Below are 23,523 nucleotides of genomic sequence, written 5' to 3'. Positions count from 1 at the left end.
CTTATACCTGGTGTGTCTACCACCTTTCGTCGGTCTCGCGCGTTCAGGTAAAGCTCGGCGAACCTGACCGGTGAGCGACCTTTGTACGCTTCGGGAAGTTGAAGGGGCGACGAGACCATGGGGTTTTTCTCTTTGCGAAGAGAGATATATATGCGTATAGAAGTCTTTCTTTGCGGTTTTCTCTTCATTTGTCACCGTGTGGTCTCGGTCCGGTCCGGTCGTCGACCTTGTTTTCGCACCACCTAAGATCTCGTACGAGAATGAAATTTTAACTTGCATCAATCGACGCTTGACCTACACGTACCGGTTTACCTCGCACAATCAAACCGCCCTTCGCGTTACTTTCACACGAAGATCTGCGAGACTCGCGTTAGGCGTAATTAACCCTTTGTAACATTGTAACGTCACGTGATTTAGAAGTGACCCATATATCTATATTTTTTTAAGTTTTAATAATTTAAATCAACGTTATTGTTATGTAATTCTTTTTTTCACGTAAGCGAGAAAAAGATCTAAGAAAACTTGAGAAAATTGTACTCGAAAGTTGCGAGGCGATTTCTCTTTTTATTTATTTACGCACAAGGGTTATTGCGTGCAGATTCAAGAAGGACTCCGTCTTGTGTGTGTAAAGTAGTCGCACCGACATTACCTTTGCGTTTTCGGAACATTTCGATTTTTTCCAGAGTAATACTGCTGTTTCCTTGCAAAATCGCGCCTCTATGTTTGTTACCCGAGAGAAAAACAACTCTCTCTCCTTTCTCCGTGCATCCCCGTTGGCTCCGTGGTGTCACCGTCCCGCGAATGTTCTCGGCCGCGCGCGGTCGGGAAATTCAGAGAAATCACGGGGTTCGGTTTAATTTCGGATCGGAGGATCAGTGAACTTTCCGAAAGACGTAGTTGTAGGCAACGAGACAGCAGAGTTGTTGCTCCGCTATTGCATACGTATTCGGTGGAAACGAGAAGGCAAGGGGGATAGAGGAGGAATCTCTTTGTGCGTGCCGCCAGTGCCGCTGACCACGCGTGTGTAGCCGTGTGTCATATGGATGTGTACAGGACAATGCGCATTGTAAATGACTATTGTTGCACTAAACATCGATTATTACATATTATTGATAATTTTAGAATCATCAACGATATACCGACTCGGGTGCCTCGTATATTCGAAAAGAAATGAAGCATTCGTTATGCGCGTCGAAAATTATATTACACCAAAATTAAGTAATTATTAATGATTTGAATAATAATCTGATTTTAATAATAATTTAATAATCTCGACGTTATACGTCTATACGTTGCTGTTTCTGCAAAAATTTTAGCTGGGTGAATCATAACGTATTTCGTCGATGTTACACTTGTTTCTGTAAACAGATTCCTCGGATGGCTCAAACGCTGGTTTTAATTTTATTTACGGACACGATACAGTGGAAAACGATATCTCCTTTTTATTTAAGCACATGTAGTAAACTGATAACGCAATTTGTCGAACTTTAAGCCCATCCGGCGCGATCGTTATATTCTGGAGATTTTTGCGACGCGCCCGTTTGTGGTATCGCGTGTTAAGTACCTATATAACCACTGCAGTTTCGGCAAATGTGTTTTTATGGCGATTGAGGAGCGGGATGACATCCTCGGAGCGGGGAGCCCCCTTCGGCCCGCGGCGCGATGACGATTTCGCCCGTCAGAAGATCGGAGGGGGGGGGGTGGAAAGCGCGCGCGAAGAAAGGGGTAGCTTGCCTTCGTAGCCGTGCCACGTGATGGATACGCGTTTTCTCGCGCGCGTCTACGCGCTAAAAGACAAAAATTGCGTAGCAGCCAAAAGATACATGCGCGAACTCTCCCGAGTGCGTATCCCTTTGTGTTATTTTCGGGCGGCGAGTCGCGCCGCTTAGCCGGAGGCTTTAAATATAGGACCGGGTCGTCCGACGAAGAAGTCAGTTCTCGCGACACCGTTCCTACATGCTGGAGCACCGCACCGTCTTTGAAGTGAGTAAACAATAAACGCGGAACGTCAATAAGTCACTATATGCGGATGGAGCGGACGAGAGGATCGTCATCGTCGACTGGGTCGATCGCCGATACCGGATGTCGCGATCAGTACCGATCGTCCGAGAGTTTTGAAACGTCAGAGTGACAAGTAACCGGATGTTTTCGCGAGATAGGATTTTTTCTCTCGGTACGGTGAGATTTTCGATAGATGCAAGATTGAACTACTTATGAAAAATTACGATGTATGAGATGTTACTTTTGATGACTCTCTAATTTCTTAAACACATCGTCCTTTCTCAGAAACTATACCCGCTCTGAAAAATTTTAAGCAAGATTGACAACTAGTCTTTCCTTTTCTTACCGTTTAAATTTCTTTTCCCTGAAAGTCAATCAGTGGCTCTCGAAATCGAAACGACATCGTTTACTAAATTGAGATTCAAGAGGACCAAGTAAAATGTCTTGAGAAATTGTTAAAACCTTTCAATTAATAGCTGCCAACACAAGTTTCTTATACATATAATATTTTCATAAATAAATTGCGCTAAAAAACCTGATAAGATTGATCGAAACGACTGAACTGAGCGAATAATTTAATACGTTGCATTGCTATTGGAAATCAGTATATATTTAATAATAATCTATTTTTTTTTGTTCAGCGATTTATAATGGGAGTCTCAATCGCGTGCCGAAAGGTGTCAAACCGTAATACATATGTCTGAAGTGCAACAAATTGCGCGATATTATCAAGATCTTGCATCAATCCGGACTAAATGTTTACGATAGTCGGATATACGCGGCGAAAATTGGCAGTGAATATCGGCTCTTTTTGCGTCGTTACCGCGCTGGTTCTCGGATCGATCTTGATCTTTCGAGAAAACTAAGAATACGTCGTGCAATACAAGATTATTATTACCGGTCCAAGAATTCAAGAATCGCCGATAGGAAAGAATCAGCCTGTGATGCCTCGTGTTGTCTTGAAGCTTACAGGATATTTCGTTATCGTAGTAACTTTGATTCGCGTGTTGTTTTTCGAGAATTAACTTGGTCAAAGTCCACAACGTAATCTTAAATGTAATTTTTGGCCAATCAAATAAAATCGCAAATTAAACGTATAATAATTATCTATGATAAAACTCGCAGACGATTTTAATTAAGCTCTAGCCTGACGACGTCCTTTCTGATGTTATAATTTAATTAAAATATAAACCCCGATAGAGAGAGAAAAAGAGAGAGTATTTCCTTAACTAAATTTAGCTGCAGATTTCATTGAGAAGAGTCGAGAAAATCAACTTTAAAGTTGTCAAAAGCGAATTTGCGCCTTTCTGAAAAACATTCGACAAGATCAATTCTAAAATTGCACATTCAGATCGCTCTTCTCGAGCTCGAAGAGATCGTTCGGATCATTCGTTACAGCGAATTTCGCGATTGTTCGCGCAACAAAGGGGACAAGTGGCCGCGGAGAGCGCGTTGCGCGCCAGGTCTTCGCGCGGAGGCGCAGACTGCGTGATTCTCGATCGACGACGCCGCGGGACTTCCGGCATCATCGCCAAAATTGCGCCGTCCTCTTGGCAGAGTTTCTGGTGCTCGTGACGCGCGTCAGCGAAGTTCCCCGCTGCGGGAACGGCGATTGCATTACTCACCTATCGTCAGCCAAATCGTGTCTCGCGATCAAGTTCGTCTCTCGGCGGGATCGTCGCGCGTCGGAGGAAAATCTTCGCGCAGCTGCGTTTCACGCGGCGATTGCGTTACCAGCGATGTCCGGAATCTCAAATCGAGGTCTTTACTATCGTATTCGCGAATGCTCTTATATATCGCGATATAAAATTTATGTAATATTTTATAATTTAACTGTTGTATTCTGTAAAATTTATTAATTCACATTTCCCAACACTTATATATTTCTTTCCAATCGATATATATTGGCGCTTTTGTATTTTTGTGATATAAGTTTTACGGCTTGCGGTAGAAAAGATTGTAAATCAAGGATACGATAGAAAAACCTGAGAAATATATTTTTTTTATACGCGGGATCTTGTTGAAAAAATATAATTCCGTTAATTTTTATTAATTATTAAAACGACGCGGAATTTCATATATTATCACACTGTAATATCGTGAGTTACGACAAGCCGGTTCTTATTAATCCCCCTATCTTCTCGTATTGCAGATTTGTCGGATCGCTCGTCGTGTAAGGCAAATCAGACTCAGTATTAAAGTGCGTATCAACGTTAGATACATGTCGATAATGCATGTCGTGTACGTATTGTTCTGTCTTTACGGCCTCGCGAAAGATTTTTCAGTTTCTTTCCGCGGGGAAACTCGCAATTTCCGCTGTTAGAAATGACATCGATGACGTTACGTATATCGATGGACCGTCGTCGATAAACCGTCTTTGTAAATCCTAGATGATTTCTGTCAATGCGCGAGATGACGCGTTATATATATACGTAATTCTTTTCCTACTATCTCCCTCTCATCTTCCTTTCTCTCACCTCGCCTGTCCATCTCTTTGTGTTACGCCACGTAGATGCCGACCGAGTGCATCGCCAACCCGTTGCAGCGGGAGCTGGCGGACTCGATAATACGGCTGCAGCCGCTCGACGAGATCCGCATCCTCCTCGCCTGCGGTGCCAAGCCGAACGAGCCGGTCACCCAGGGCCTCAGGCCCCTGCACTACGCCGTTTGGCAGCGGTACACCGAGGCCGCCCAACTGTTGCTGGTGCGCGGCGCCGACATCGACGCCACCGACGAGTGCGGCTACTCGGCTCTGCATCTCGCCGCCGAGCACGGCTACCTGGACCTGGTGAAGCTGCTGCTCAAGTATGGCGCCAAGGTGGACCACCGGCAAGACACGCCGGAGCTCTTTCCCAGGTGCGTCGTATGGCTCTTAACACTGACTGGTGTGATCGTCGAGATCTAAAATACTTGTGAAGAAATAATTTTGAATGACATAAATAGCTAGGTAACAGTCTAAAGTAAAAAGTGCGCGATTCAAGAATTAATTATTTCTTCTTTTAATCATATTGCACGATATTTTATGCAATAATAAAAATTCTACTGTGCGGCGTAAGACCATAAACTCGCCGGACAGACATGTTAATTTTGAACCACGTCAGATACGTTGTCTACATCGTCAGTATTCTGTATTCTCGGGATTTTCCGATTTAGGACTATGTTGTGCGACGAGCCGCTGCGCTTGGCCCTGCGGAACCGCCACGTCGAGGTCGCGAGGATCCTGCTGGAGGCCGGCGCTAATCCGAACAAGAGGTACTTCTTCGGTTCCGAGATCAATCTGGTGTCGCCCTTGGATCTAGAGTGTACGGAGCTGCTGTTAGCCTTCGGCGCTCATCCGAACACGCGGGATCGCGCCGGGCTGACGCCCCTCATGAAGGCCGCCAGACTGCCGCAGGTAACCAGAATCAACGAGATATAGACTTGCCCATCAACGAACAACACGAGGACCCTGATGTCCTCGCGAATTTAAGCCAGTTCAAAATCGATTAAAAATCATTTTTTAAAGAGAAAGGAAGAGTCCAGCTAGCCAAAAGACGTTCTATTTTCTTTTTTCTCAAACCTTCAGAGGCGTTATGAATTTCTTGTGTCTTTCCTAAAATTCACAACTATACTCGACACGCAGTACTTATAATTACGTTCGCGTTTCCGCAAAATCGCGGTAAAACTGATCCTCGCGAATGTCGCAGGGAATATCCTCGGTGCTTCTGCTGTTGAGCTACGGCGCGGACGTGAACGCGACGGCGGACGCCAGGCACGATTACCGGACGGTGCTGCATTACGCGATCCTTGGCGGCGATCCGACGGTGATCAATCTGCTGCTGAAGCAGGGCGCTCGGCTGGACCTCGGGCCGGACTATCAGAAACCGACGGCCCTCGATCTGGCCATACTCAAGGGCGACCCGTCGATCGTCGAGATGCTGCTCGAAGCGGGTGAGTTAGCCGGTATCCCGGGCCGATAATCGCTGGCATACGGCCGAAATCGCGCGGCATTCGAAGGTCGAATACGCGCGTCCGGTATTAAATCTATCCGTGTGTCGCGTACGATCCCTTTTTTTTCTCACGAAGTCACAGCTCGCGATCATAGATAGACTCCGCCAAGAACCGTTCTCGTTGATCAACAACGTCCTAATATCTCTTTCAGTCTTATAAATGTGACCTAGGATCGTACTCGAAATTATATCTGAAACAATATATCTCAACGGCAATAATTGAATCGAATTATATCCCGGATAATGATAAAAGATTGTATTTTTTTCGATCGCGGTTCCCCAGGCGCGGACGTGAACGCCACGTCGCCGATCATCGGGTCACCGCTGCACGTGGCGTGCGCGGACAACATCCCGAACCGGCTGGAGATCCTGTGCATGCTGCTGGAGCGCGGCGCCGATCCCAATCTGGTGATACGCAGCGACGACGGGCCGGCGTTGCGACCGGTGCTCGCCGAGTACGTCGCCTCGAACGAGAACCCGTCAGTGGAAATAGTGGCGTTGTTGCTCAAGTACGGTGCCCGGGTGGTGATCAAGACGCAGTTCCGCGACCCACACGGCATCCTCAACTCCTTGCAGAACACGGCCGACAAGCCGCGGCTGCTGCGGGCGCTGCTGGAGGCGGCGGAGAGCTTCGATCCCTGCATGATCCGACGGTCCAGCAGCTTGACGGACGCGCAGAAGGCCCTGGTGATGGAGGCGGCCAGGACCCCGCTGCCGTTGACCCATCAGGCGAGATTGATAGTCCGCAAACTCTGCGGCACCAAGCTACCGAAGATCGTCAGGAAGCTGCAGCTGCCGCAGTCGTTGCACCGTTATCTCCTCTACGACTACTACTAGTCGAGAGATTGTTGGAGATCGAGACGTTTGTCGGGAGGGATGACGTTTGTCGGCGAGTCCTTTCTTGGATTTCCGGTAAATTATATATTCCACGCGTGGACTTCGGTACTTACTCGCGACTGAAAGCCCTAAAATACGAAACTGCACCGAGTCCATGTTTTTCGAGTTAATTAATTTTAAACAAAGCAGTTATATTGATCTGACAAAATTTATTAACATATTCTAGCTATCCACGCATTATTAATACGAGAAAAAAAAATCTCTTATACGTATCACTTAGAAACACTGTGCGAAAGACTGTTTCAAAATTTCAGTTTTAGTGCGGTAACCACACAGTACTGTTTTCTTTTTCAGAGCTTCAATCAAAATCGTAGACTTGAGATAAGAAAGGCGAGAATTATCTCATTATAAGCGACCTGTACCGGCATCGTCGAAGTCTGTTTTTTTTTTAAGATGCGGAAGATAAAGTATTTGCGCGCTGTGAGTCCCCGTCAATTCGATGAGTACAATAACGAGGCTGTCGAGGTGCCTTTTGTTTCTACGTTAGTATTCTTCTTTTACACAACGCGTGTAAAGTGATATGACGCTTAGACAGCACCACATTTATATTTTATCTATACTGTTACGATTCTAGTCGCTAAATGTACGTTTTGTATGTATGTATTTTCTCTCTGCTTTCGCATGTCGAGAAGATCGTTCGTGATAGAAGCGATATATAAGACGCGCTCTCGTTGCTCGAACGCGCGAATGCACTCCCGAGCACTCTCGAATCGTCGAATCTGGAAATATTGCGCACAGAATCAAGTACCTTGCAGAGTTATCGTGGCGAAGTTACGCGAAGTTTGTCGCCGGACAAACAGCCGGGGTGGATTATTCTTCCGACGGTCGCGAAGTGATCGACTTCTTTTGTACCTTTGTATATACGACGATATATACGCTCAATGTACAATAAAAAGAAATAAAGGAGAATCAAATTGGAACGCTGTCCACCTGTGCCTGATCAGGGGGCTCCTTCACGCCGCATGCTTGGCCGCGCGCGATTACGACGCGCCGAATGTTGGTCGATGTTGGTGGGAGCAACAATGATCCGTGCACCATCGCTATCCTCGAAATAGCAGCCTCAATACCGTGACTTACGTCAAACTTTTGGCAGAGACGCTTTGCGTGAGGAAATTCGAGGTTCCCCGCACACCTGTGCGAGCGCGAGCTTAATGAGCGCGAACGATTCGCGTATAGGCAAGCGGAATCGACGTTTCTTCGTCTTTTTATAATTGCTATAAGAAGCTATTAAAGGTCGAGCTGCGCGATTAAATTAATTTGATAAAAAGTAGAAGATAAAAACGCGGTTTAATAAATAAAGACGGACGACCGAACAGAAACGTAAATCAAAAAAGAAATGGTTGTATATATAGTGTATATCGTTTGCGAGTTGATCGCGCCTCGAAGAGGGTCAGGGCAATTTTCGTGACTGCCTGCTGGTTTTTATGTTTTTTTTTGTCTTGGCGATTCCTGAAAGATACAAACAAACATTTCGCCTCGACTATAATTCGCAATCGGTGTCGCTCGTGTAGGTTTTCTGTGATTAACAATTACTGTGATAAAGTTAAGAGAGATCAATTTAACTGCGATAGCGTCATAATAAAAAATCTTAATAATTAAACGGCGGCGCTCCGAAAGTGAAATTTTATCACAAAGTACGTGCTATATGGATGAGACGCTTTGCGTCAACAGGCATAAGAAATGTTAATGAGTGCATCTCTTATTTAGCGCCTTTGATCGCGATAAATGGACGATTGTATAGTTGCGCTTAAAATTGTATCCTGTAACTCATCGAAAGCAGCCGTGGTGCGTTATAAAGGCCATTGCACGTAACAAAGTTTTAAGTCATACGCGTAAGGCCGTATTAAGAAAATTGACCACGCACAGTCGCGTATTCTCCTTGAGCTCGAAGAATAATCGAGTGTGCGTGGTCTATTTTCTTACGGCCTTACGCGTATGACTAAAAATTTGTTACGTGCAATGCATGGCCTTTAACTGCGTGCGACGAAATGTGCCACCATCTTCGCGGGGAGCAAGGAAATTCCATGGCGCTTCTCCAATCTCGGTTCGAAATATCCACCGAAGAACCGACTGTCCCCGCGGATTCTCGTTTTGCGAACGAGCGCCTATTCGCGACGCGCGGGATTTCAAGTTTAGGCGCAAAATAGAAAAGCGACAAAGGTCAAGATCCGCCGCGATCGTAACTGACTGATTCAGATTCGAGGAAATAAATGGACTAGAGAGAAACAGAGACTAGAGAGGAGTCTGTCATTTATAGCAAATAAATTATAAATGTATATTTGTAAATGCAAATATACGAATTTATGTAATTATATATATACAAATTAGAAACATTATATTATATGTCTAAATTATAATTATTTATATATATATAAATTTTATATTACATGCTGTTTTTGAAGATGGTATCCATGATGGGAAATATTTATACTTTTTAGGAAACAAAGCTGCAAAGTTTGATTACATCTAATAAAAAATACCAAAAGGATAAAATATCTTTGAGATGAACATCCTTTTCGATACTATTGAATAAACTTTTACTTCTATATGATGTTACTCGAATAACGAATTCAATAAATGTTAAATTTTCATATGTCTGAAATTTTACAGTTTTTTAAGTTCGATGTTGAACGATCTTAAATATTAATATTCAATTCGACCAAATAAAGCGTATCGAGATCGCGTTTATGAACATATCACTTTCGCGAAAGTTAATTGATCGTGGCGAAAATGTCAAATCAAGGCAATCAAGCCTTATCGACCGAGCTGTCGCATCGACGATGTGAGCATCATGGCGGCTAGAGTGTTGGGTTCGGTCCTGCGTAAAAACGCTGGATTTTTCGGCGCCGGCAGGCTGCTGGCGCCGAACAACGCGCCGGCGATCACCAACGTGTGAGTCAAATTAATCGCACTTAAACGTAGCTCGTAAATTATTCGCTTACGCACGTTACGTAACGACATAACCTGCCTGTTTCGCCGTACGGCGTGACGGGCCATGGCACGACTGACAACACCTGTGTTTTGCAGCCAGAATCGCAAGGGCCACCAATGGAACCCGGACAAGGAGTTCTTCGAGCAGTTTGAGAGGCCGGTGGCGTACGCCACGGAGAAGCTCGACTGGACCCCGCCGCATCACGAATCCGCCCTGGCGGTGGGCCCCATGGCGGAGCAGACCATACAGAATATAAAGCTTAACTTTGGACCGCAGCATCCGGCCGCCCACGGCGTGCTCCGGCTGATCCTGGAGCTGGACGGCGAGGTCGTGCTCAACGCCGATCCGCACATCGGCCTCCTGCACCGCGGCACGGAGAAACTGATCGAATACAAGACCTACATGCAGGCGCTGCCCTACTTCGATCGTTTGGACTACGTCTCCATGATGTGCAACGAACAATGCTTCTCCCTGGCGATCGAGAAACTGCTGAACATAGACGTGCCTCTGCGCGCAAAGTACATTCGAGGTAAAAATGATACGCATCCCTTTCAATAACACGGAATATATTAGAATATAAGTACCGTCTTTGGTATACACATTCGTCAACTTGTGATTCAACGTCCTCCAAGTCTGATAGAATTATTTTCTCGCTTGCAGTTCTTTTCGGGGAGATTACGAGGATTCTGAACCATATTATGGGCATTGGAACGCACGCGCTGGACATTGGCGCTCTCACACCCTTCTTCTGGCTGTTTGAGGAGCGAGAGAAGCTGATGGAGTTCTACGAGCGCGTGAGCGGCGCCCGTATGCACGCAGCTTACATAAGGCCAGGCGGCGTGTCTTTGGACCTACCGTTGGGTTTGATGGACGACATATACGACTGGGCCTCCAAATACTCGGAACGATTGGACGAAGTGGAGGATCTGCTGACGGACAACAGAATTTGGCGGCAGCGCACGATCAATATCGGTTCCGTGTCCGCGGAGGACGCGCTGAATTGGGGCTTCAGTGGCGTGATGTTACGAGGCTCTGGAATAAAATGGGATTTGAGGAAAGTCGCGCCCTACGACGCTTACCACTTGGTGGATTTTGACGTCCCAGTCGGCACGAACGGCGATTGCTATGACAGGTAAAAGCGTTTAAAAGAAATTAAAAGTATTAAAACATAGGAAAAAAGAACAGATTACTGAGAAATCAAAAGAAAAAAAATAATTAAATACCCAGACGGACGTAGATAATACCTACGGCAAACAATCCTTCAGTTTGAAGAGAAGTTTTACATATCTTTTTAATCGCATTGTTATCTATATTCGACTTGCATCAGCCTTTAAAAAGAAATTTCTTTCCTTCAATTATTTTTTGCTAAAAATAATATTTAATTGTTCTTATTGTTCCGTGACTATACTTTATAGTTTCACATCAGTAATAATACACGAAAGAGTCATCGAAATGAATGAAAAATGCCATCGCGCGATCTATATAATTTTTAAATATTTATAACTTATTTGGCGCAATGCCTCTTGTTTTCAGATATCTAATTCGCGTCGAGGAGATGCGACAGTCGCTGCGCATCATCCACCAGTGCTTGAATCAGATGCCCGAAGGAGAAGTGCGATGCGACGACGCCAAGATTGTGCCGCCGCGGCGGGAGGAGATGAAGAGCAGCATGGAGGCGCTCATCCATCACTTCAAACTGTTCACCCAGGGTTTCCAAGTGCCGCCGGGAGCGACGTACACCGCCATCGAGGCGCCGAAGGGCGAGTTCGGCGTTTACCTCGTTAGCGACGGCAGCAGCAAGCCGTATCGGTGCAAAATTAAAGCGCCGGGTTTTGCTCATCTGGCGGGTCTGCAGTACATGGGGCCCAAGCACTTCCTCGCCGACGTGGTCGCCATTATTGGTACGCTGGACGTCGTATTCGGCGAGATTGATAGATAATTTTCTAACGATCGATAATTTATATATATAGCGTAGAAATGAATTTAAAAAAATAAACGATATAAATATGTTTATGTACGTTACATACATAGGGATTTACGAAGCCGATTGCACGTTACGCGTGCACGTGACTACGCGATGAGCGTATGTTGTATATATCTCGGCGCAATAAATGGAAATGTGACGAATATAATTTCATGCCGAATGAGATGCACTCTCGAAACTCTGCTGTTACATCTAAACCGTCCGCTACCTAAAGCCTGAAGATTGTGTGCGATTCGCGCGCGATAAGGACAAGCAAAACCGCATTTCTTTTATCCCGGGTTCTTTTAATTAAAAAAATGCTGCAACAACTTGCGGTGCGACGCTATGTCGCGGTACGCGATTCGCTCTCTGAGTCTCCGTGAGAGATGCGCAATTCTTCCGCACGCAAACTATAATGCAAAATGCAATTGACAAACGACGGGAGAGAATTACGAGACATCTTCGTTGCGCGTAAGAACGGAGACGCCGTTTCGCAAATCTCTTCTTTCAATTGGGGAGGAAAAAAAAAACGAAACGGCATTAATTATCTCTGTGAGTATGGTTACATCTGGATACCATAACTATTACGGAGTCGATCGAAGCGTAATAAATAAATAAGTGGCTGACCCCTAAATTCCAAATTCCAAATCGCGCTAACTCCGAAACAAGAAACTAAAAGTGAGAGGAAACCTTTGGATTATTATTTAAATAATTTTTACTCTTTCTGATGATGACATTTACATTTAAATAAAAGAAATAATTTAAAAGGTTATTTTTCAAAATATAATATATTTTCTTAAAAAATATGCATACTAATAAGTTTACGTCCGGAATGACTTAAAATTTAAATATTTTTTCACAAGTCTGTTTTATACGTCACCTATAGAAAAAGGATACATATTTCATAAACAAATCTTTTTTATATAGCCTGAAGATAAATACAATCTTGTTTTTGTGAAATAGCGTGCAGCAGTCGGATTAATTTACATTGATAGATTCAACGTCGACGGAATGTCACGTTTATTTTTGTCGTTTTTAAAACTAATTTAATTTTTAACTCGTCTTTTAACGCATAGGATTAGCGGGGCAAGAAACATCGTAGAATCATGTTGATTCACACTCGCGGATATGTTTTTCTTATGGAAGGGAACCGGCAGCGCCCGCAAGACACCGGTCGACCTCCACCAAGCCGTTCCATTTCATTAATCCACCGCGCGCGCTTACGCGCAAATAAGCTTCCGTCGCCGAGGGAATAACCGAGAGGAAAGATCTGCCATGCCACAACGCATACCGACACCTGGGATTTGCACTCCGGACGGCTACTTAAGAGATGAAAACTATTTTGAAGTTTATCTAATTGACGTCCCTGGTATAAGAAACATTCTCATATTTTCTCAGACATTTTTTAAGAATTGAGACTTATCAAAATTTTGAAAAAATATATAAAATTTCTCAGATACCTTTAGAAATAAGAATTTTCAGAATATTTCAGTATCCCATATATATGAAAATATCTGATAAAGTTGCACAGATTTTCTTATATTTATTCAGATTTCACAAAGATGCGTTGGCAGGAAAAATCTGGAATATTTTATCATTATTTTGTCCGAGTCTTTCTGAAAAACGTTCCAATTCGTATAAAAAAATCTGAAAAATTCTGAGCATTCTGAGAAATTCTGATTAATAATACCTCGAAAAAACCTAAGTAACAAGTGGTAGATCTTTATATCTCGAAAAATCTCGAAAAAATCTAAGCAGTAGTATCTTTATTTCCGAAAAATTATAACCCAAGTGATACACGTCACAAAATTATGTTACCTTATCAAAAAGAAGAGTCGCGCTTCAAGTGATCTATTACAATTACAAAAAAGAAATGATATCTCTTTAAGTTAGAGCGCCAATTACAGAGAGAACATGCCTCAAAAAATAATTGTTGCACTACATTGAAAAATCTTTACATTGTGTCAATTAGAAAAGAATGTATAATAACAATTTTATAAGATTAAAAAATTTTATTTAAATTTAACAAGAGAATACAAGATATTTAAATACAAAGCTATTTACATGTGTATTTTTTAATGGCCACAAAGAATTACAGAAGTAACAGTACAAAATGAAAATATTTTATTAAAATACATAAATTTTTCTTGTAAAAAAACTTGGCGCTGCTAGACCTTTTAAATAAATAAGGACAACAATAAATAAAAATAATTCAGAGAAGAATACAATGGGAGTAATATTAAATGATTATCAGCGTGGATGTGGGAGTGAATGATATGGGTGTGCGTGACTACGCGGACGGCGGATAATGCGGCTTATAATTAAGTATAGAATAAGTTTATTTATTTATTTAAAATTTTGAGGTCTAGCAGCGCCAAGTTTTTTTACAAGAAAAATTTATGTATTTTAATAAAATATTTTCATTTTGTACTGTTACTTCTGTAATTCTTTGTGGCCATTAAAAAATACACATGTAAATAGCTTTGTATTTAAATATCTTGTATTCTCTTGTTAAATTTAAATAAAATTTTTTAATCTTATAAAATTGTTATTATACATTCTTTTCTAATTGACACAATGTAAAGATTTTTCAATGTAGTGCAACAATTATTTTTTGAGGCATGTTCTCTCTGTAATTGGCGCTCTAACTTAAAGAGATATCATTTCTTTTTTGTAATTGTAATAGATCACTTGAAGCGCGACTCTTCTTTTTGATAAGGTAACATAATTTTGTGACGTGTATCACTTGGGTTATAATTTTTCGGAAATAAAGATACTACTGCTTAGATTTTTTCGAGATTTTTCGAGATATAAAGATCTACCACTTGTTACTTAGGTTTTTTCGAGGTATAATACTACCACTTTTTTTTTTGGTAACAACATATACACTACTATACGTGTACTTGGCGCCCTTTTTTACCTTTTTTTAAAAAAGGTAATTTTGTGCGGATATCACGCCTTTTTGTAGTATATTACGCATTTTATAAACAGTATGTACAGAATAAAGCTATTTGGAGGTATAATACTACCACTTTGTTTTTTTCGAGGTAACAACATAACAGGGTAACAACATAATACATATACACTATTATGCGTGTACTTGGCGCTCATTTTACTTTTTTTTAAAAAAGGTAATTTTGTACGGATATCACGCCTTTTTGTAGTGTTACGCATCTTAATCTTATAAACAATATATCTTATAATCTCATAAACCGTATATAATACAAGGTATGAAGCTAAAAGTGTTACGGACTATTATTTCTAAAGAAAACAACAATTTAATATTTTGCTCAGTTTTTTTAAAATAATAATCTGTAACCCTTTTAGTTGTACACCTTGTATATATTTTTCAATTTCAACATAAAACATAATCGCAATAAAGCATGATTAATGTTAATAAGTCGTTAACTGTAAAATTCTTTATTTATTTTTATTTGCGTGTCTTACTGAATGTTGTTCGCAACTGTATATGTACCGATATCTTCCAGGTATCGATATTTTTGATAATTATTTTTACGTCAGACATAATTTTAATTCATCCAATTTTTATTATGTCTAAACATAATTTTTGTCCAATTTTTATTATGTCTAGACATAATTTTAATTCAGCGATTTTTATTATGTAATGTCATAATTTTATTTCTGCCGATAGGGAAATTTTAAGTCGATTTTTATAATCAAGCTTGAATTCAATGTTTAGGTGTCCCAGGTTGCCGATGACGAAGTCCACATAGCGCGCTCTATAGTTTTTGGTGTCCAGGTGTATTAATACCTTGAATTTGATGGCCACGTGTTCCAAGTTGCCGATGACGAGGTCCACATAGTGCGCTTCGTAGTTTTCGGTGTCTACATGTATTAATACCTCGAATTCGATATCTACGTGTCCTACATTGGGTGCGTTCAGCCGATACTTTGCTAGCCTAGCAATCGTGAGCAGTCGCTCGTTTTCGCTCGTTTCCTCTTTTTTGACTTACTGGATTAAAGAGAGAAGAAACGAGCAAAAACGAGCAACTGCTCACGATTGCTAAGCTAGCGGAGTATCGGCTGAATGCACCCATTCAGATTTAAAGTTATTAATACACCTAGACACCAAAAACTATGAAGCGCACTATGTGGACCTCGTCATCAGCAACCTGGGACACCTAAACATCAATTTCAAAGTATTAATACACGTAGACACCGAAAACTACGGAGCGCACTATGTGGACCTTGTCATCGGCAACCTGGGACACCTAGACATCAAATTCAACGTACAATTACACCTGGACACCGAAAACTATGAAGCGCACTATCTGGATCTCGTCATCGGCAACCCTGGGACACGTGAACATCAAATTCGAGGTATTATTACACCTAGACACCGAAAACTACGGAGCGCGATATCTGGACCTCGACATCGACATACTAATACACGTAAACACCGAAAACTACGAAGCGCACTATGTGGACCTTGTCATCGGCAACCTGGGACACCTAGACATCGAATTCAACGTACGATTACACCTGGACACTGAAAACTATGAAGCGCATTATCTGGATCTTGTCATCGGCAACCTGGGATACGTGAACATCGAATTCAAGGTATTAATACACGTAGACACCGAAAACTACGGAGCGCACTGTGTGGATCTCGTCATCGGCAACCTGGGACACGTAGACATCGCATTCAACGTATTATTACACCTGGACACCGAAAACTACGAAGCGCACTATGTGGACCTCGTCATCGGCAACCTGGGACACCTAGACATCGAATTCAACGTACGTTTACACCTGGACACCGAAAACTATGAAGCGCACTATCTGGATCCCGTCATCGGCAACCTGGGACACGTGAACATCGAATTCAAGGTATTAATACACGTAGACACCGAAAACTACGGAGCGCACTATGTGGACCTCGTCATCGGCAACCTGGGACACGTAGACATCGCATTCAACGTATTATTACACCTGGACACCGAAAACTATGAAGCGCACTATCTGGATCCCGTCATCGGCAACCTGGGACACGTGAACATCGAATTCAAGGTATTAATACACGTAGACACCGAAAACTACGGAGCGCACTATGTGGACCTTGTCATCTGCAACCTGGGACACCTAGACATCGCATTCAACGTACGATTATACCTGGACACCGAAAACTATGAAGCGCATTATCTGGATCCCGTCATCGGCAACCTGGGACACGTGGACATCGAATTCAAGATATTAATACACGTAGACACCAAAAACTACGGAGCGCACTATGTGGACCTCGTCATCGGCAACCTGGGACACGTAGACATCGAATTCAACGTATTATTACACCTGGACACCGAAATCTATGAAGCGCATTATCTGGATCCCGTCATCGGCAACCTGGGACACGTGGACATCGAATTTAAGATATTAATACACGTAGACACCAAAAACTACGGAGCGCACTATGTGGACCTCGTCATCGGCAACCTGGGACACGTGGACATCGAATTCAAGGTATTAATACACGTAGACACCGAAAACTACGGAGCGCACTATGTGGACCTCGTCATCGGCAACCTGGGACACGTAGACATCGAATTCATCGTATTATTACACCTGGACACCGAAAACTATAAAGCGCACTATCTGGACCTCGTCATCGACAACCTGGGATACATAGACATCAAATTCAAGCTTGATTCATAAGAATCGACTTAAAAATTCCCTAGCGGCATTTTCTGCCAAGCATAGAGAACCTTCTTTTCCGTTGACTCAATATTTATTATATATATACCTAATTTACCTAAATATAGAAATCTTCCTCCTGACCGATAAGTCTATCGACCTAATTTCGAAATACGCGCGCGATATCGAAGCTGGCGATACCTGCGCCGCCAGCGTCGAAAAAGTGAAAGTGACGTTTCTCTGATAGATCGCGGCGTTAGGAGGAGGAGGAGGAGGAGGAGGAGGAGGAGTATCTTAAAAATAAATTTTCACATTTGGACTTTGCGTCGCAATATCTCCGCTCGTAAGGCACGTAGCGGAATATTATGAGAGAAACCCCCCCCTAATTGGACCCCAAGCTATCGATCAAGCCTACTTAGAACTTGATCCGTTCACTCGTTATCGAGATCTCAACATCTCGGGTACTCGCAACCCGTCGCGTCGCGTAAAAGAGTCACGGTCGGTCTCGCTCCGCGTGTACTTGGCGCGAGACACTACCGTGTCTCTTGATAAAAAATTCCAAGACGTATTTCCACTAAGGGATGAAACGATAAAAAAGTATTTGCGCAAGTGATTTCTTTTCTTTTTCTTTTTTTTTCTGACGTCGTCGCACGATCTGACGACTCGTATATATACGTCGAGACGACGGAGACCGACACTCGCGCGCGCGCGCGCGTGATAGATGTCCACCGCAATCGGAGGAAATCGTAGTTCATCTAATTACCGTGTCCTCCTGTCAAGCACGACGAGAAGTCAAAGCGTCGGCTTTCTCTATTCCTTTCGCCGGTGAAAACCGAAGTTCGCGTTTACAGCGTTTTGTCAGCGAGACGATAAAATGTGAATTTCGAACGGCTTCCGACGCCCGAGAGGCTCCCTTTACGAAAACACCGTGAGTTAGAGAATTTATGGAAAATCAAATAAAACCAGGCCTTCCAAATACCCGATTTCCAGTGGAGTATATTAAAAAATTGAGACGAGAAATAATTTTATGTGTTTGCGTTACGGTACGTTTTGTTATGTTTTTGCTTTTCTTAGCTTTTCGATATATTCAGCGGCAATGAAATAAAGAATTGTTTGAAGATAATAAGTTATTTTAAGATATTAAAATTTGATATTACATTGAATATAATTTTAGAAATATTTCATTTGAAACCAAAAATGATTTCATGGTTTTCATTTGAATATCATATGAGATAGAGTCCGTTTCTTCTCAGTTACGAAATCAAACAGTTTTTTATTTGAAAGGCAGATAAAGCCGTCTCTGTAATACCGGCTTTTTTTCTTAACGCTAATCTTTTAAATGGGTTTATAGAAATGCAAAATTCTTGTCTATAGAATTTAAGTGCGCATCAAAATCTAGGTCATGGTCGTCGACGTTATATCGAAAACGAGAAAAAATTAATATTTTTGTTAATTTTTGGTATACGTGACGACGATATTTGCTTTGTACAAAAATTCCACAATATTAGACCGGCATGACCTAGGGACAACATTTAAGAACAATATCGTGCAATTAGATCTAAGATTGAGAAAGCCTAGAAAAAAATATTAGTTTAAATAAACTTTTATGTGTGCAAAAGCACATTCAGGTTGACATTGCGCGTAGCGAGAGATGGCGCGGCACGCGAAACAAGGACAGCGGCCTCTCGTTAGACAAGAACAGATATAGATATATATGACATAGAAAACAGGATTTAGAAATGTTGACCGTACCGACGTCGATTAGGATCCCCGTTTTGCTCGTTTTGCTAACATAAATAGATAAGGTAGGGGGCCCAAATTTCGTCCTCTTCAATTTCTCGGTCCTGTCGCTAAAAGCGTTATCGGCCGTATCGGCGGCATCGGCGCCATGGCGCTAGTATAGACGTATTACGTATTAGTCGTATTACGCGTGTATAATATAGAGGAAGGCAAACAGAGCCGCTTGTGATTTGTGATCCAAGAAGCTTCCGTACTGATTTTTCGTTTTCTTGGTAACGCGAGTTCTTGCAGTGTCATTATTCATATAGTCCTACACGCCTGATCTAAGCGTTAAGTTTTTATATTCTCTGCGTGTCATTGGCTCAAGTACGTTGTCAATAGAAGGATGTGTGAGTTGTGTGCAGTCATAATTTCGTACCTCTTCACGTTCCTAAATTCGTCCCCTGAACAAGTAAGATTCATTTCATTTGTAATACTTGCTCGGAAGGCTAAATGCTCATCTTAAAAAAATAATGATAATAAGGTTATTAATATTTTTTTTTTTTCAAGTAAATAACGTTTATACTTTTGTAATGACTTTTAATAAATAATATGAATGAAGTTGAAAATTAAAAAAAAGAATCGTAATTATACCTACATCTTTTTTTTCGGAATTTAGTATGGGGACGAAATTAGGATCACTTTTTTTGGTTTTGCCGAAAGTACTTTTGAAATTAATATTTTTGGGGTACTATAACACTACTAACAACTGATTATACGGGTGATTTGGCTTGATTTCCAGGTAAAGAGATGACAACTCGAAGAGGGATGTCGGCGTTGAGCCCGTGCAGAGCCCGAGAAAGTGTCGCTTTGGTATACCAAGTGTCCCCAGCAACAAGATATTCAACGAAGGTAATGTCAAATTTTCGAGCTCTTACATCATTTACGGTTTTATCGCCAGGTCCGGAAAAAGTGATTGGGAGACGAAATTTGGGCTCCCCTGCCTTATATCATTACGAGTATAAATAATAATAATCGGATGAAGCAGACAAGAAGAGACCTCGGTTTTATTTGCAAGAATTTATCGTGGAGGCAATTAGAGGGCATGAGGCGTAATGATTAGGTACGATTAGTGCCGAAAGAATATTTTTGATAACGAACCTTTATCCCATCAACAGTAGCGTAGTCGAAAATGACATGATACTTTATATGATACTGTATTATCACACACTACTTATTGCGTATAATTAACTGAAAAAAGTTTGTTTGTGCATATTAATTTTTTTTCTCATAATGAGCAAAATACTAATCGGTTTACGCAGTTTCTTACGCATTCCGATCTTGTTTAAATGCCTATTTAATAGCGCCTTTTTGTGAGATTAAATGTCGTATCCACGATTATTATAATGCGCAATAGCGTATAAACTATGATAATTATGAAATAACCTTAAACGTCTGGAGCATTTAACAATATTGTACGGCTGTTATCAACTTTGCTGACTGAACGAATAAATTTTACATTTAAACGTTTCTTCAAACAGCCTCTAATGAAGCCTCTCGCTACCGAGGTCTATTTTTGTCTATTTAACTTTACCCATCATTGACTCGATATTTCTTATGCCATAATTATACCTATATGTTTTAACGCAGAATGTATCGCGGATTTATTATCTGTAAAATCTAAACAGTATTATTCGAAGGAAGAAGTTATTTGGTTTTTTTTTTCGTGCGCTTTTCTCAAGCATCTAATTGACATCGGATACAGATCTGCCGCGACCTAGAATTAATTTTCATAAGTTTACGCGCGTGGCCGAGAACATTGTTGCTCTTGCCGCGGCATTGCGCGCCCGACAGTTTTCTTGAGATCTTTTCTCTCTTTATACCCACACGCATCACTTTCCAGAGTATTGCTCTGAGAACTAGGTCCATCGAGATGCATTTTATTGCGCTTGTTGCAAAAGCATCCGTTAATTATCGAACATGCTTATTTCACTCAACGCGTTCATTTTAAACGTCTCTTTTTATCACTTTCAATACTTGGAACGAAGTGATAGAAATTAATATCGTTTATTTATCTGATCTCGCAATAATAAAAGTTAGATTTATGAGAAATGATGTGCAAACAAAGCGCACACGTTCGAATAGGAAATAAGAACGATAAAAAGAACGCAAAATACAATTTAAAAAAAATTTAATAGATAAAAAATTACGTCGATCAATTTACTTATTCCAGCTATGATTTTTTTTAAACATCTGGTAACTTGCAAAGTTTGCAAACTCAATATCCCGCGGCTATCTCTTCGCCTTCGTAACATTCATTCAAGTCGTATCAAAGAGAAGTGCGCTTGACGAAGTGAGAGTCTTTCTTTCCTCAAAACGAGTAAACGCCGGAACTTACGTCACCGATGAAAGCTGGCCGATAGCGACTTATGCGCATACGTACGTCGTGTAATGCGAGGACGCGATCGTGTAAACAACAAAAATATCATTATAGGCCAGGTTGAATATCGGTAGGAGGTCTGGTAAGTCAATATCGTTAGCGTATAACTGATCCAGAATATTTTCCCTCCGCTTATCGCTCTCTTTTTAAATTACTATCTAATTATTATATTTAATTATTTATTATTCTTAAAATTCATGATGGGAGGAGAAAGTGTTTTGAAACGTTGAAAGAAAAAATAAAAACGTGCAAATGGGAAATCGCTTTCGCTGATGCAGCTTGGTCGCTTATTTTCGGAAACAAGCAGTTACATTTTCATATGCTTCCAATGGTCTTTGAGTTCTTGCAAACATAAACACACATCAGCTTACACTTCTATAATATATAATTTCTTCTCTGATATAGTTTTGACAATCGAGAGTCGCGTGTCGAAAGAAAGTCGGCGCACCTGCCGTAGCAATACCGATGACACTATTGCGATGTAATCCTAATTGACATTCCTGCGGCGATCGATCGAGCTATCTCTCGGATAAGAATTAGCTTCGTTACCGAAGCATACCATATAGGATCGCGGAAACATTGGACACCCTTGCGGGCACACATCGCGTCGAATTTCAAGCTAGTATTTTTCTAGCGGCGTGCGTCGCGATAACCCTTTTACATAAATTTAATACTGTAAAAGCACTGTTTTTAACGCTTTCGATACTCAAAATAAGTAATTAATCACTAAATTTTTAGCATTAATTTCCCTCGCGATTAAATTAAATTTAAGACGGAAGATATAAAAGTTTCGTGCTAAATTATATCAAATTGGCCGACAGTAGATCGACGCTGTGGCCGCCTGTTGCACATATCTTCACATAACTATTTCTCCAATATTTTTGCATCTATTTTTACCACGCGACACGGTGATTTTTCACATTTACGTATAACGGCGAGGCACGAAGTCACATTATGAGCCTCGATCGATCCAATTACTTTCGCGATCAATGTACAAAAAAAGGCTTTTATATAAAATGCGTCGCGTCGCAGATAGCCGCGCATAGATTACAGAGCGCGCGTGTTTATCCTTTAATGACGCGGGAATTACGGGCAATCGGAATTACGTCGCGCGTCGTAATTAAGCGGCAATTAACTATGCCACCTCAGCGTTTGGCCGCCGACGGTGTCTTTTAAGTATAGAGAGTCGTGACAGAGTCGCGATGCGCTTGACGGATGAGGCTTGACGTTGCGAAAGATCGTCGTTGACTTACTTACTTAGTTGCGCCGTTTCGCCCCGCAAATTATAGTGCGACCGATTATAGCGTTCGCCAACGTTTGCGGCGAGGGGGAGGGTGATTAACCTCTTTAAGACCCTCGGTATCCGACAGACGTGTCTTTTTCTTATTTTTCTTATATCCGAACGTGTAGATTCCGAGACCCTCCCATCACACAGTTCACGGACGTGATTCTTAGTTATTACCGTGATTATTTGGTATCATCACGTGTCTTCAGACGTAATAAAACCTGTTTTAAAAGTATAATAAATTAAATATGATAATATGTCAATAATAAATATATTAATGATGCAATGGAACACGCCTTAAGAATGGAACAATGAAAAAAAGAAAAGACGGGAGACCTTGCTGAAAGAGAACCCGCTAGTTATGTAAGCCTTCTATAGCTCTTCGTATGTTAAATATTTTTTAATCGTAAGAAGATTGAAGATTTTTTAAAATCAATGTGAACAACTTGGTAAATAATTGTTACTAACAGTCATTATCATACTTGGTAATCGTCATTGGAAGAAACGCATTAAAAATAAGACCACGAAAGCAATAATACTCATAAAGCGGTGATTTTATGCGGGATTCAATTTATTCTTCCTTTTTTATTACAATTTTTTATTTTAATAAGTAGCGATGATTCAAAGTGTCTACGGCGTTACGTA

The 23,523-nt window shown here is 41.5% G+C and overlaps 2 protein-coding genes and 1 long non-coding RNA gene across 4 annotated transcripts; all 3 read left to right on the top strand.

Annotated features, from left to right (window-relative positions):
• Positions 1-1,823: 1,823 nt before the first annotated feature.
• Positions 1,824-9,273, top strand: LOC143899708 (ankyrin repeat and SOCS box protein 16). Of its 2 annotated transcripts, XM_077410204.1 has the most exons (7): positions 1,907-1,983; positions 4,154-4,201; positions 4,514-4,857; positions 5,155-5,395; positions 5,688-5,931; positions 6,274-6,902; positions 7,182-9,273. In XM_077410204.1, the coding sequence occupies exons 1-6, from the start codon at positions 1,957-1,959 to the stop codon at positions 6,825-6,827; spliced, it is 1,458 nt and encodes a 485-aa protein (XP_077266330.1). In that variant the 5' UTR covers positions 1,907-1,956; the 3' UTR covers positions 6,828-6,902; positions 7,182-9,273. The 2 variants fall into 2 exon arrangements, with proteins under 2 accessions (XP_077266331.1, XP_077266330.1); XM_077410205.1 differs by lacking the exon at positions 4,154-4,201 and having other exon boundaries at positions 1,824-1,983; positions 7,182-9,230.
• A 351-nt stretch (positions 9,274-9,624) lies between these two features.
• Positions 9,625-11,951, top strand: Nd-49 (NADH dehydrogenase (ubiquinone) 49 kDa subunit). Its single transcript, XM_077410227.1, has 4 exons — positions 9,625-9,779; positions 9,915-10,348; positions 10,480-10,951; positions 11,353-11,951. The coding sequence occupies exons 1-4, from the start codon at positions 9,679-9,681 to the stop codon at positions 11,756-11,758; spliced, it is 1,413 nt and encodes a 470-aa protein (XP_077266353.1). The 5' UTR covers positions 9,625-9,678; the 3' UTR covers positions 11,759-11,951.
• Positions 11,952-17,988: 6,037 nt separating this feature from the next.
• Positions 17,989-20,255, top strand: LOC143899693 (uncharacterized). The gene is made up of 3 exons (XR_013257575.1): positions 17,989-19,563; positions 19,956-20,026; positions 20,115-20,255. It is a non-coding gene; the product is annotated as an uncharacterized LOC143899693 (long non-coding RNA).
• Positions 20,256-23,523: the final 3,268 nt, after the last annotated feature.

Source organism: Temnothorax americanus, unplaced genomic scaffold (genome assembly GCF_048541705.1).
Source record: "Temnothorax americanus isolate GAGA-0224 unplaced genomic scaffold, ASM4854170v1 Scaffold28, whole genome shotgun sequence".
Taxonomy (NCBI): domain Eukaryota; kingdom Metazoa; phylum Arthropoda; class Insecta; order Hymenoptera; family Formicidae; genus Temnothorax; species Temnothorax americanus.
This window is presented reverse-complemented; position numbering and strand designations above follow the sequence as displayed.